The sequence below is a fragment of the Ictalurus furcatus genome, chromosome 3, assembly GCF_023375685.1.
Source record: "Ictalurus furcatus strain D&B chromosome 3, Billie_1.0, whole genome shotgun sequence".
In the NCBI taxonomy this organism is placed as follows: Eukaryota; Metazoa; Chordata; class Actinopteri; order Siluriformes; family Ictaluridae; genus Ictalurus; species Ictalurus furcatus.
In genome coordinates this window covers 20,872,295-20,886,882 of record NC_071257.1, presented here as the reverse complement: position 1 = coordinate 20,886,882, position 14,588 = coordinate 20,872,295, and the positions used below count along the sequence as shown (strand labels likewise).

The 14,588-nt window shown below is 41.5% G+C and overlaps 1 protein-coding gene across 2 annotated transcripts in view; it reads left to right on the top strand.

Annotated features, from left to right (window-relative positions):
* Positions 1–11,579, top strand: part of fbxw4 (F-box and WD repeat domain containing 4) — a 30,461-nt gene extending 18,882 nt beyond the window's left edge. Inside the window, exons 6-9 of one of the 2 annotated variants that reach the window (XM_053621375.1) lie at positions 3,111–3,176; positions 8,732–8,872; positions 10,330–10,471; positions 10,637–10,851. In XM_053621375.1, coding sequence (XP_053477350.1) covers positions 3,111–3,176; positions 8,732–8,872; positions 10,330–10,471; positions 10,637–10,771 — 484 coding nt within the window. In that variant the 3' untranslated portion in view covers positions 10,772–10,851. Of the gene's footprint in view, positions 1–3,110; positions 3,177–8,731; positions 8,873–10,329; positions 10,472–10,636 lie in introns of both variants that reach the window. The other variant, XM_053621376.1, reaches the window with a different exon arrangement.
* The last annotated feature ends 3,009 nt before the right edge of the window (positions 11,580–14,588 follow it).

The following is a 14,588-nucleotide window of genomic DNA, read 5'->3' as shown; positions in this document are numbered from 1 at the left end:
CCACAACGTTAAAAAAATTTGATGCTTTGATGCCACGCGTTTTACAATTGGGTGTGAACACTTCCATTGACAGCCATTGGGGCTTTAAACAGACCGCTTTCGCTCTGCGAAAATTGTACCCGTGTACATTCACCCATTCACACACACACTCACACACCAATGGTAGCAGAGGTGCCATGCAAGGCGCTAACTTGCCATCGGGAGCAACTTGGGGTTCAGTGTCTTGCTCAAGGACACTTCGGTAATGTGGAGTCATGTGGGCCGGGAATCGAACCGCCAACCCTACATTAGTGGACAACCCGCTCTACCACCTGAGTCACAGCCACCCCACACAACATGTGTGTTTAAATGTGGGTATGTCCTCCCCTTGTGCCCCGAGGTCCCTGGGATAGGCTCCAGGCTCCCCCCCTAAACCTGTGATAAGCGGTATGGAAAATGGATGGATAATTCCATACTGATCCCATTTATCAAGAGAGTATCAGCCCCAAAACTAATAATCAGTTTCAGATCGGCGTGCCCCTAACTACTAATGTCAGTATAGTGTCGTGTAAAAGACATTTCTTTAAATAAATAAATAAATAAAATCATAGCTTCTTCATAGCATATATCTTCTACTGGATGAGATAATATAGTAGCCAGCTAAAAAGGCCACATATCCATATACGTTACCATTAAGGTCATGTCAAAAAAATAATTTGCCTGTACAGTAAACTTTATTTTTTAGATTATAAAATGACTTATTTAATTCAGAAATCCTTGAGTTGACAAGCCTTGGAGCTTCTATTTTACACAGTGAAACATTTTTATGCTCTCTGCTTTTGCAATAATCTTGACCTGGTATGTGGAGTTGGTTATGTTGCTTTGACCTTAACAATGTTATTACTGTTGTAGTTCTTCTCTCAGCAGGGGCTGGATTAAAGTTTGTGTGACCCCAGCACTAATTTCATGCTACGCAGTTCCACGAATAATGATGTCAGCTGATTAGGTTACCAAAATGGTTGTGTTAGCAGTGAACCCCTGACATGTTCTAATGATCCTGAGGGGCACTGTGTTTGTTGCGTTAGGGGAGTAGTTAGGGTTTGCAGGTCGTTCGGAGGGGGCACCGCGGGCCATGGTGGTGTTGTTGACTGCGCTGATTCAGTCCTTGATTCAAAGGCGCACGGGCAGTTATGAGGTCAAAGTGGGTTTGGGGGGGGATGTTGGGCGAGATAGAGGCTTTGACCTTTTACAGCTATAATATCACTAGGACAACTTTTCATATCAATCAGAAGTCTGGAGGACAAAACTGTATTTAATTGTAGTGTTGTGTTTTTGCCTCATTCATTATCTCTTGTGGGGGTTTTTTTCTCTACAGTCAGACGCAGTGAGGGATGAGTAATTGAAGTAATAGAGAGTAATAAGGGCTGGGAAGAGAGAGCTTGGCTTTGCCCCTATTGTATCTTGTGTCACACAGGTTCAGAGGTCATGCAGCCTGAATATTCTATTAGGACACACAGCCTTCACTGGGGCAAATGAGTTTACCCAACAGTAATTAAAATGCCAGCACTGGCCCAGCAAGCTGAATATGGTTGATGGGCCACTGCTAACTGGGTTGACAGCTGCCATGGCTGTCTTTGCCAATAGACTCGGGCCCTCACTGAAGAAACTAGCCAAAGCCATCAGAAGCAGGAATGCCTGTTCCCTCTCTTCAACTAGCTGTGTCTATTTTTCCTCCCATACATGGCTGTCATATTGTGTTATTGATTATCAATATATATATATCATTCAGAACGTGTGATATTTCTTTTACACAGGTTACCCAATTATGTGTCTTTAAGAAAAGTGTTTTTTATTATTATTAGCTTACCTTGTACGTCTCACAAAAAAATCTGAAAAATAAAAATGTTTCAGACTGCTCTTCTTTCTATTAACAGGTTATTGGCCTTGTCTTACTATGACCTTGGTGTAAAAGGTGACCTTCAAATCCTGAATCATCTCTCTCTCTCTCTCTCTCTCTCTCTCTCTCTATTTCTTCAAATCATACAGGCTGTGGTTTAGGGTCACTGTCCCTTATTCTGTTTTTGTGCTCGGGGTTTAGAGTTGGACCCCAGGCTCTAGAGAGCTTATTCACACAGGCTGGCTGTTAATTTGAGGCCACACTGGTATTCCATTGTGGAGTCCGTTTTGTGTGTGTGTGTGTGTGTGTGTGTTGGGGGCGGAGAGCCCACTGCTCGGGTGTTCTCTGGAGGTATGAAAGTATGTTAAAGAAAGAGTGAGAGTTTCAGTAAGCAGCTTTGGGATTCATTGTGTGCAGCATGCTTTCAAATCTTTGTGGCCTCTCAAATCTGACACACTATTAGTCAAAATCTATATTTGAATTGAATTTAGGCTCACACAGACCCATGCATGTGAACACACATGTGAACTGTGTGGTGTCTAAGAAGTCAGTTGGGTTATGGGGGAAGAAGTCATCCCAGCAGGACATTGTAGGAATACCTGGGCGCTAAAGCCACCACATTCTTGGCCGTTCAGTAGTGTGGGAGTCCTATTGTGCGCCTCACCTCCACACACAATGCAGGGAGCGGTGGAGGCCTGGAGCCTCACCTGCCAATCCCAGCTGTCCAGGAGGGCTCTAATCCCTAACTATCAAGCAGGTCAAAACCATGGCACACACACACACATGCACTCACACCCTCCTCCCTACCTGTTCCAACTAATTTCAACCTGTCATCCAAATCAAAGGGGGTACCAAAGTGTTTTTGTTTCTCTTACTTAGCCACCCCCTAACAGCTTGCTGAAAGAATGCACATCTTTGAACAAAGTCAACTGTCTTACCTTACCGCTCAGCTTTTCTTGCACCATCAGTATTCTGACTTGTTGTTTGCTTGTTAAAGGTTTTATCAGTTGTGTACTGGCACGAATAGATGATAAAGTAGAGATGCTCAAAGCTCTTAATCACAAAAATATAATTGTATAAATGCACTATATTTCTAATAGCCTATCAGCTATTATCACTTCTGAGCTAATGACGGATTTTGCTTGATACATATTTTGCTAGATATGTGACTGGCTGTTAATATGGCTAATATTTATTTATTACTAAACAATTGTTTATGTATCTCTCTCAACAGTACCTTCGTGACTGGAGCAGCATGCTGTGAAAACTTTGCTCCTCTTCGGATATGGGACACAGAAAGGTAGCGGACACCTCAACACTCCATTCTCGTCATCTAACCTGTTAGTTTTTGGTCATATTTGTTCATATATTACTGTTAAAACTTCTGTCTTTCTATTCTTCTTGAATATGTTGTGTGTAAATGCATCATATTTCCTAGAGTTGCAGCCTGACAAAATCACTGACAAGTGCTGTTCAGTCTCAACACCCTTTACTATTTGTCAGTATAATTAATAACACATAAACGTATGATAATGATAGTTGTTGTTCATAAGCTTCTGAGCTTTTCGAGAAGTTCAAAGCTGACTTCAAAATTCCTATCATGAAAGGCCTGGCTTAAACCTGATCCAACCTGACTGGCTTCTGTAATTCCCCTGCTTTACCTGCAGAATTCAGCCTGCTTGCACATTGTCAGTCCAGGGGAGGAAAAATTAAGAAGGGTGGAAAAAATGGTAGGTTCCGGCACCAAATGACAAGGAAATTCGAGAAAGATTGCTGGGAAGGAGGAGGGGCGATTCACCATGTATATCCCTGGGAATCACATTTTACAAAAGCAGAGGAGAAATAGAAAATTTGGTCAGGATTTAGATGGGCAAAGGCTGGGGCTGGGGTTTGATCTGTGAAGTATGGATACGTAGTGTCAGGCTGATGGGTCTGTGTACAGGCAGATTTGACTTGTGAATTATGGGAGCTGAAAGTCAGCTTGTACAGTACATCACTGCTATGGAAACTATAGTCGCAGACCGAGATGTGGCAGCCGTACTGGCAAAATGATAAACATGCTTCCATGCGTTGTTGTTGTTGGTATTTTCCTTTTTCATTTGTTTGAATAGACCTAAAGGGTTTTTTCTTAGAATGTACATTTTATTATAGTTTTTATTGTGAAACATTCAATACAGTTTTATTTGTATAGTGCTTTTAACAATGGACATTGTCCCGAAGTAGCCTTACAGAAATATATAAATTGAACCGTAATGAGCAAGGCAGAGGCGACGGTGGAAAGGAAAAACTCCTGAGACGATATGAGGGAGAAACCTTGAAAGGAACCGGACTCAAAAGGGAACCCATCCTCATCTGGGTGATACCGGATAGTGCGATTATAAATAAATGAATCCCTTCTATAAATGTGCTAATACTACATGGTCAAATAGTTCAATTGTGTATCAGGAAAATTCATTACAGTTTTTACATGAAGTCTGTTTTATTGAACTTGAGACCATGTTGAACAATGTTGAAACATGGTCTCAGTAGCATCGGATGACCTGTCTCACAGTGTCGTATTCTCTGTCCTCTCATCTTTGTGCTGCGACATTCGGGTTAGATGTGTCCTGTCCTAATGTGTTCCTGTCTGGTAATCAGGTGCACCTTGTGCGGGGCACAAAGCCTCCAGTCACAGAGGGTCGAGAAAACAGCCATGAGCGAAGGGGTGGTGGAATGGGGGCTGTGTGTGCGTGTGTGTCCCTTTTTTTTTTCTTTTAACGTTTCCCAGACAGACCACCAGCATATTCTTCAGACAGCCACTACCAAGATGAGATAACACATTAGGATGGCAACAATATCGGTGATAAAGGCAGATATCAGATCATAAACACTATTACAGTGTTGGGATCAACACATGTAGGTGATGATTATCGAAACAACACCATTGTTTTCTGTTGTATTTATCATTTCTTTAGATAGGCCTTTATAGAATCTCATTCAAAAAAACAAACAAAAAACTACTTACTATCAGCAGCACTTGTTTTTAAGTGCATAGTGCTTCATTCCCAAAAGGCCTGCATGCTTTTTTTACTGGCTTTAAATAATCAAAGTGTTTTGCGGCAGTCATGTTTGCAGGGCAATTAGAATGATGAGAGATCTTGTATTCCCATCTTTTGTTTATCTGGTTACCTCAAGAACCACTTTAAGTATAATGACAAGTGTCCCTGACATTTTTCACAAAAGATGGGGGCACCTTTTTGAACACTGCATGTTGACTGGAAAAGAGAATAATAGAGGAGACATGTACAGGCTAAGATCTCTCACACCCTCATGTCTCAGCAGCGCAGCTGACCAGCTGGTGGGGAAACCGACTGAGGAGTCATGACAGACTGAGAGAGCAACATGCAGCCTTCAGATGGCAGAGAATATTGTGCAATCAGTTACTTTACTGTTGACCTTTTATTTGTCTTTTCAAAAGAAATGAACAAATACATGGAGTCGAGGTGTTTCCATACAAAAAATGAAATGACCAGAAACAATGCTAAATTTGAAAATTAATGTGAAAAAGAAATGAGGTGTTTTATTTTTCCTGACCCTCAAATTGGTGACCACACTTGATCAGAAATGTTTTTTTTACAGTTCATGTTCTTCTTACTTGTTTGTATGGTCTAGAGGTCTGTGATCACCACAAGTGAGAGTCCCACACAAGTGGTGTTTTAAAAGCACCCCTAACTTTTCATGAGGCCGTCGGTCATGGATAAACAGAGAGAAAAGCCATCAAAGAACCATACAATTGCGCTGAAATTCCTTGCATTCTTCCCTGAAAGAGAGGGTTAAATGTCTGGATCTGGCAGGAGCTGTGTTTTACAAATTGCAATCTCATTGTTTTTTAAGAGAACGCGTGTGACATTTAAAAGTCTCCATTGTCCAGCCCCCTGACATTCCATGCTGGGCTTTTTTTTTCTTTTCCTTCTTTTCGTTCTCTCTTGGCTTGCGGTTATTTCAACTCTCAGCTGAATTGGTTGACGAGCAGACGGTGCAATACTATTTCTGTTTGTTTTAGGCACTGAAAACCCCAGCAGGGTTCTTTAGGTACCTGTCTCGCATCCTTTCAGGGCACTGACTGTTTCCCATAGCTTCCCTGTGCCAGTTTACCCTCTATACTTAACCTTACAGGAGCGTCAATGGAAAATTACCTTTTCTGTGGCTCTGAAAGCCAAAGAAATGCCCTTAGCCTCTCCCTTTTTAAAAACCATCAATTCATTAAAGGTCCCTTTCATAAGGTGTGTATGTGTGTGTGTGGCCCAAATGGCTACAGAGAAAGTAAGGACTGCTGAAGAAACCAGCCCCTTCATTTTGCTTCATTGCTCTGAGACCATAACTCACAACTAATCACTAACATATGTCATTCTTTATAGCCCAGAATTATTATTTAACAGCTTTTCAACCATATCAGGACATAAAAATGGATGGACTGCTTACCAGCTTGTTTTATTACACTTTTCTGGAAAGGTCCGGAAATGCATAGCATTAATGCACATCAGAAGAATTACTGGGTTAAAAAAGATCCATACGTTTTACAAATATATTAGTCCCTTATACTAAAATATAGGTCAGAATCTGTGCTTTGCAGCTCTTACTTAAATGTATCCAGGGGTCAAAGAGGATTAGGGTGAGGTCAGGAGCCTCCAAGGAGTGATTTAAAAGAGCCTAGAGTATAAAGCATTTTCCCTCTAGTTTGTCTTGCTGCATTTGTTGGTAATTTCGTCTGTGATCACTTTAACAGGTTGCACATCTCAAATGCCCGTAACTGGTCTACGTTTGACCTCTTAACTCCCCCACCTGTTTGGGCGTTAGACATCTCCCTCAGCAAGCAGCACAAAGCAGCAAAATAAGACATGATAAAGTCTTAATCCTTTCTGCTATTTGGTTCTGCTTTTTCAGAGAAGCCGCAAGTCTTTGCACACTCTAGGTCTGAAAGTGCACGAGGGAAAGAAGACTACTCTGTGTTATTCCACCCTCGAATGTATAATAGTAAAACCCACCATTTTGTGTGGTCTGCTATCATCTCTGATTCTGTTGACGTTCTGTAGACCCTCTGTAATACAAACGAATACCATTTACTCCAGAGGTTTCTATCATGTATCTATTATCTTTTTAAAATAACTTTATCAAATATGAGCAGTCTTGCTACTATACAGCAGAATTAGTTTGACATGTGCTTTTCAACACGTGCAAGCCCTTCTTTCATAATCAAAAGCACCCGTTTAGTCAAATTCCCATTCTTCCTTGTCATCATCAAGGACAGGTATGGTTTCACCTGACATTTCCAGAGCTCTCGGAGCTTGCCCGACATACTTTGTGATGCTGTCAGATCAGACACTGGGCCGGCTGTGGAGAGAACAAGGTTGGCCGCCATGCAGATGCAGCAATTTGAAAGATTACACGGTTATCCTCCATCCTGTAATCTTCATAGGTCCTCTAAAGGAACAAAAAAAAAAAAACACGGCACACATAAAACCTGTGACCTAACAATTTAAGAATCCTGGTGTTTGCTCCTCTGCATGGAACAGTGCTATTACTGGCTTTAAAATCAGAGCACAGATGTGAGGACTTCTTTTACGATGCTTGTTTTTCTCGCCTCACGCTTTGACATTTGCAGAGGGCCAGGCAGTCACCGGATGTGCTGTATTGACATGAGTTTACACATTATTCCTAACCAGTCCATAAAACCATGTGAGGCGAAGCACTGTAATGAGAAGTTGTTTTTTTGTCAAGACCAATTGACTGTTTCCATTGTTCAGTACTCTATCTACAACTGTAGGTAGTCGATAAGCTGCTGTTTTAGCAGTAAGGGGTAAATGATGAGTTCTTGCTTAACATAGACACCCATGGGCCAAAGGGGCAGTTTGTCTGTTAGGCCCACCAGGGGTATTGCCTTTAGTTCTGGAGGCCTATCTTTTAAAAAGGCTGTGTCTAATAAGACCCCCCCATTGTCCCCTGGAGCGAAGGTTGGGGATTACCAGTCTGCCTTTGGTGAACAAACTCATAGGAGACCCCAAGCGTGGGGGGTGGTCGCTATGGCCATTGGATTCCTCTAAATAGTTGCTAGGGACCAGGTATCAAAGGTCCACAAGTCGCACACAGTCACGGTCATGAAGGGAATTAAACAGCAACAATGAAATTGTTATTCTACAATAATCTGGCTTCTGCGGTGTGGGTCGGGGAGGCGAGGAGGGCGCAGCAGGCCTGTTCAGCCTGTGATCATAGGAGCGTGGTGCTAACATGGGCATCTCCCCCAACCAACTCCCCACCCCACCCCCCTTATCTCTCCTTCTCCTCCTCAGACCCTCTCTTCTCTCTGTCCTCCTTTTTTGCTCCCATACACATCTAAGAATAGAGCCCAGCACTGGTCATAATCTGCTTTCTCAGCCCATTCAGCTAGGTGTTTACTTTTTTTTCCCTCCATCTCCTAGAATTTTAGTTATCCTTTGTGTGGTCTATGAATGATGGGAATATAGTGGGATTTAGAGGTAATTAACTGGGCAAATTAAGGCATTTGGTCTGAAATGACAACTGATGGATTGGTCACACTAACATACCAACTGAGACTTAAGACCTTGAGACTACCTTATGAGTGCATCTAATATGTTGAACAAGCACTGAGGTGTTAAATAACCTCTCTTTCCAATCCATGCTTTTTAAACAACTTGTTTTTGGCCTAGAACAAGCACACTGGATTTACTCTCCTGTGTCAACTTTGAAGCCACTCCCTGTAATTTTTTTGATGCCTGCAATTTCTTTCATGATGTTTGATGAGGAGCAGTCTATAACTTATCTTGTGTTGTGTCGTATCTTCTCCTCGCTCTCCCACAGGTGTGACCTGGTGACGTGTCTTGGCACAAATTTCCGCAGAGGCGCAGGTGTGTTGGATATTGTGTACGAGTCTCCCTTCCAGCTCCTCACCTGTGGATATGACACCTTCATCCGCTACTGGGATCTGCGTGTCTGTTCCAGGTACGTGAGATGGGAGGAGAAGGGGGATCTCCCCTGTCCTGAAAGCAGAGTGGTGTCAGTGTATCATTCATTGTATAACATTTTGTACGGCAGAATGCTAAGCGCTACTTCTCATGCGCTGCATGGCTGATGCGCGGATTGAATTGGACTTGGAGTGAATTGTGCCGTCAGCAGAACCCGGCTTGTCTGCACAGAGTAATAAAGTTAGTTAGTGAATCTCTCTCTGAGAGCTTGTGAGGAAGATTAGTGTTCTCAGTTAATCTAATAAGCCCTCCTGTGCATGGAGCACCATTTAGACAAAAAAGGAGCCAAGCCTGAGACTCCTCTTGTCTCGGTGGACGCCATTGTTCCTACGGGCTGCTGAAAGGGACCCCCTCTTTAAGAGGGGCTCTCACTGTAGGACTCTGACCCACCCAGGTCTGCACCACTCGGTGGCCATATTGATGTGGTGCTGTGCATCTCCAGGGCAACGGGGCGAGCTCGAGGGATCAGTGAGCCGCTTGTGAGGCAGACTGGGCCTCTATGTCGGGCCATGGTGGGGACACACCCACACATATGGGCAGTCATGTAACACAAATCAGAGGTGATTGAAAGAGGCCCTGGAGAGTTCAGGGAGGTGCAAATGTCCCCTCTTAAGATATCAATAATTCACAGTGTGACCAGTCAGGGGCCAGTATGTGGCCAGTCCTCAGACAGAGTGAGTAGTCATGTGAAAGTTGTTCTCATTACTAGAAAGGGGATAGTTAATACACACTGTGTGAAATGCTAGTGGCAGGTGTGAGTGTGAAACGAACAGTGACAACCATTGTCACTGTCATTACACTAATTGTTTTTTTTTTCCTGCCCAAAAAAAAAAAAAAACTTCTTCACTCCTACTTGCTTCTGTCCATTTTCATTTATAGCATTTGGCAGACACTTCTATTATCCAAAGCAGCTGTATACTCAAGGGGCTATAAACTTGAGGTTGTGGTTTCCTCTATTGAAACTATGGTCAGAGTGTTCGTATTTGTTTACATCACAAGAAGACGAGGTTGAGAGACATTCGAATGATTTGCACTAAAAGTGTATGCATGTGTGTGCAAGCGTGAGATCTGGAGAGAGTCCAGACATCTCATCCCATGTGGTCCTCCTGCCCTTAGGTCTGTTGCACACACCAGTCACAGTCTTTTCCCATGATTTATTCATCAACACCATTAATGGAAAATTGATCTTGATCGGGTTAGCACATCTCACTTATTTCCTCAGCTTGCACTTTTAGGTAGACAAGTTTAATCCAGTTGTCCTTAAGGTGCGCAAGGAGGCAGTCAGAGTGCTTTAGGTCCTGCACTGAGGAAATGGCGAAGTGTGATATGAACTGTAGTGACAGTCAGTGTAGAGTGTAACGTGTATCGAAATGTTATTACTTATCATTTAGCAGAACTCGACAAGTAAACATAGAAAACCGATCTTGTCAACAGGAAGAGTGTGATGGAGTGGGAGGAGCCTCATGACAATGCACTTTACTGTATGAAGACCGATAATAATTATATGATCGCCAGCGGTTCCTCCTACTATGGAGTAGTGCGTCTGTGGGACAAACGGCAAACCCGCTGTTTACAGGCGAGTGCTTGTGTGTGTGTGTGTGTGTGTGTGTGTGTGTGTGTGTGTGTGTGTGTGTGTGTGTTTCACACTTTTATTTACTTTGTATATATGTAGTGAAATGTGATGCGTGTAGTGCTTCTGTTCAGCCGTGTTGTTTATGTCCCATTGTGTTTAACATTCCAGATGTTCCAGCTCGCCTCCACCACCAGTAGCCCAGTATACAGCCTGTGCTTCAATGCCACACACCTGTACGCCGCCCTCGACTCAGCCCTCTACTCACTGGACTTTAGAACCCCAGGGCCCAGGCCCAAGAGATAAAACAGCTCACTCACAGCACACACACACACACACACACACACACACACACACACACACACACACACACACACACAGCTACACGTGCCTTGGCGTTTAAGTCCACATTACACAACTTCAACACCTTTTCCCTCCAGCTCTGACATCGAGCCTTTGACCTTTTACCCTTCCAAAACCTCAGCTTAGAACTTCAGGAACCCAATTAAAATATCTGTACCCAGTGTGGCCTTGGATTGGTGCCACAGATAGTAGCAGATAGTTGTCATTTCTTCACTAATCTGTGTCACTGGCTGTTGAGAGGAGCAGAGGGAGCAGGGTTCATGACCTTCTGTGACCTGAGCTTTAACGGATTTAACACATTGCCAGCGACCTGTGGGATTATAAAACAAACACTGCTCAGAGCTGCCCGATCACCCCATGGGTATTTATGCTGAAAGGTATACAGTACAATAACATTTTTTTCAGCTGTTCATTTTTTCCTCAAAAAAAAAAAAAGGAATTTAAATGGGTTGACTTGGCTTTGTGATTTTTTTTTTTCCAGTTCACAGTTAAAAGATGTTGTGAAGGTGTTGCTTTTATTCAGCACTTGTTCTGTATAGATGCCACTTTAGGCAAATAAAGCTTTTATACTGTAAACACAGTTACATGTCTCCTCAGGTCTGTTCTGATTGGAATCTTGCAGCATGCCAAAGACTTTCATTTAGAGACATTTAAAAATAATAATAATAATAATTAACGATAGCACTAAATACACTCAACGTTCCATTTTAGCACCTCAGTACTGTTTACATTTAGCACTGTTTAAATGACATTTTTACAGTATACACCTACTTGGGTTTTGAAAGAATGTAATAATATCAAGTCTGTTATATTCTAAGATATCCTGTGTGAAAATTTCGAAATATCAGAGATCAAGTTGAATAAGGTGTGCATGCTTGATTTCCTCTCTGCTGTTAATGCATGTTTCTGTGAGTTGTAATATATATGTTTTGAAACGTTTAACATTGAATGGGCTCGAGAGCTTCAAAGGAAATGACTCACCCTGTTGTAACATGTAAGCTGAGAGTACACACTAAAAACTGTTCTCAAATGTGTTCACAAGGCATTTCGGGGCTACTTGTTAGGTTTTTCACTGAATATTTCATCTGTTACACATCAGGAAGCTTGGAGAGCTCTGCTAGAGGTTTTGTTGAAAAGAAAGTGATCATTCTTGTAGCAGTGGTCTTAAAGCCTGTGTGTGGTCGTGGGATCTCTCGTGGTCATGATATTAGAGCACAGACATCTGCCGGAGGGAAGAAGACAGAGTAAGTGCAAGTGTCTTCACAACGTGCGCTAAATGCTGTTTTACATCGCACTAGTGTCTGAGTGAATGACCATTCAGAGGGAGCGAGCAGGGGCCTGCACTGACATGGTTAATTCACAGACCTTCCCAAAACAAACGACTCTTTCCTTTAATGTTAAAGCCCCTGGATTTGACCTGACAGTGGATCACATTGGAAAGGTGTTGCCCCTTAACTCTCTGCTCTCCTTTCTCTCCCAGGTTGCTGTGGAAAACCTCAAACGTGAGTCAGACCTTAAATAAATAACATCAAAGTCTCAAAGAAATTAGGTTCTACGGAAACACTCAGTGGAAAACCAATGGAAAGCGTACATAAACCATGACAATGAGATAAAATAAAATCAACATGTTGATAGTGTTTGTGAACATTTAATGTATATTTGTATTTATAATGTACATTCTTGAGATTCAGAATCTTTCTGATACCGGAAAATATACTGGTCAAAAGTTTAGACACACTGATTCTTTATTTTCAGTCTTCCACATTTTACAATAATAATAAAGTCATCAAAACTCTGGAATAACACAAATGAAACTATGGGAATTATGTTGTGATAAAAAAAATCCAAAATTATTTAGTATTTTAGCATCTTCAAAGTAGACACCCTTTTCGCCTAGAATTTCCAGAAATGTATTCTTGGCGTTTTCTCAACCGATTTCTTGAGGAATTCACCTGAGATGCTTTTTAAACATTATTAAAGGAGTTCCCACCTATGCTTATTGGCTGCTTTTCAGAATATTTCGCTCCAAGTCGTCTGTTTAAAAAATATTTTTTTGTAAATAAAATGTTAGTTTTCTAATGAAAAATATGAATATGGCACAATTATATTTTCGTCTACAACACCGATTTCAAACATTTAATCACACACCTTCAGATCAAACGATTTTTAAGATCAAGAGAAACATTTCAATTGAGTGTCTCCAAACTTTTGACCAGTAGTGTTATACACACACACACACACACACACACACACACACATATATATATATATGCCATTCACCTATTCATTATGCTCAAAACATTCTACAAAGCCAGTTTAACTTTAATATGCTGCAATGCATCTAAATATTATATCCAAAAACCTGAAGAGCTGCTTTATAGATTAGTAGCAAAGGGATGCTTAGCGTTGGAAATGCATTGGGGGTGTAATTTATGGACAGTGATGGAATAAATGACATCATATTCAAACTGGGACAATCCATTAGCTGATTTTCCCATTTAACATGAAAGGTATGTCTACACCTCTGTGCAGGGACTGTACAGTAATGAAGGAAATACGGCCTCGTGGGACATGAAACAGGGGTCAGTTGAATAAATAATAATCTGCTACTTTTGATGGAAATGAGTACTCTTTGCCAATATTCTCATTAGTAACAACTTAAATTTACCTGCAAATTCAGAATCAAAATTTACTGTTTGCTTTATTAAATCTTTTCATAACCTCTTCATTACTTTTTTTAATTTTTATTTTACCCTACTGCTTGACTACAGCCACCTTTCTGGCCTTTCCACTGTTCTCTCCTGTCCTCTCAAAGGTGTCCATATTTATATTTTCTACAACCATTGTGGTAAAGCGCACAGAGGAGTGTAGCTTATTCAGCCTTTGAAATTAAGGGAAAGTGAAGTGATTAGAAAGTGATTAGAATAGATAATTATTTTATCTACTCTAGGCCTGTATATAAATCATCCAAATGGCATATCAAAGCATCCAATTTGAAACAAAATTCTGTAATCAAATCAATATTATTCAAATTATGACACATGGCTTAAGGTCTTGACCCTTACAGAAAAGACACATGAACATTACATGCTAATAATTAAATGATTGACATGTGATATGTATGTTTTCTCTCTAAAGATGACTTCATATTTCACACATTTTTCACATGGAAATGTAGTGCATGGGATTTTATTTCACGTGATTTTTTTCACATGATCATTTTTCTCATTTGCTGTCTCATGCAGTTTATTTTCAGATGTGATTTTCTCTCATGAGTAAGTAGGTTACTTCTTCACATGATCAGAGTATTCATATATATTTACTTGAATTCACATGTGCAGTTCAGGATTGGTCAAGACGTTCCACATGGGATCATATTCAGATAATCACGTGTGGAGAAACTTATGATTACGTGAAATGTATGAGATTTTCCGCAGGGAGTGGTTCACTATTTTAGGGAACATTAAGTAATTAGGGTGTCCGTAGTGTATGAATGGGTGTGTGAATGTGTATGTGAGTGTGCCCTGCGATGGATTGGCACCCTGTCCAGGGTGTACCCCACCTTGTGCCCGATGCTCCCTGGGATAGGCTCCAGGTTTCCCCGTGACCCTGAAGGAAGGATAAGCGGTATAGAACATGGATGGATTAAGTAATTAGGCACATTTTAAGTGTCACATACAGAGTACGAGGACACAGTTGAAGTCGATTACAGTCGAGGTCATCTGCAGGCCTGTGAGGTTGAGCGACCACCTAATATTCT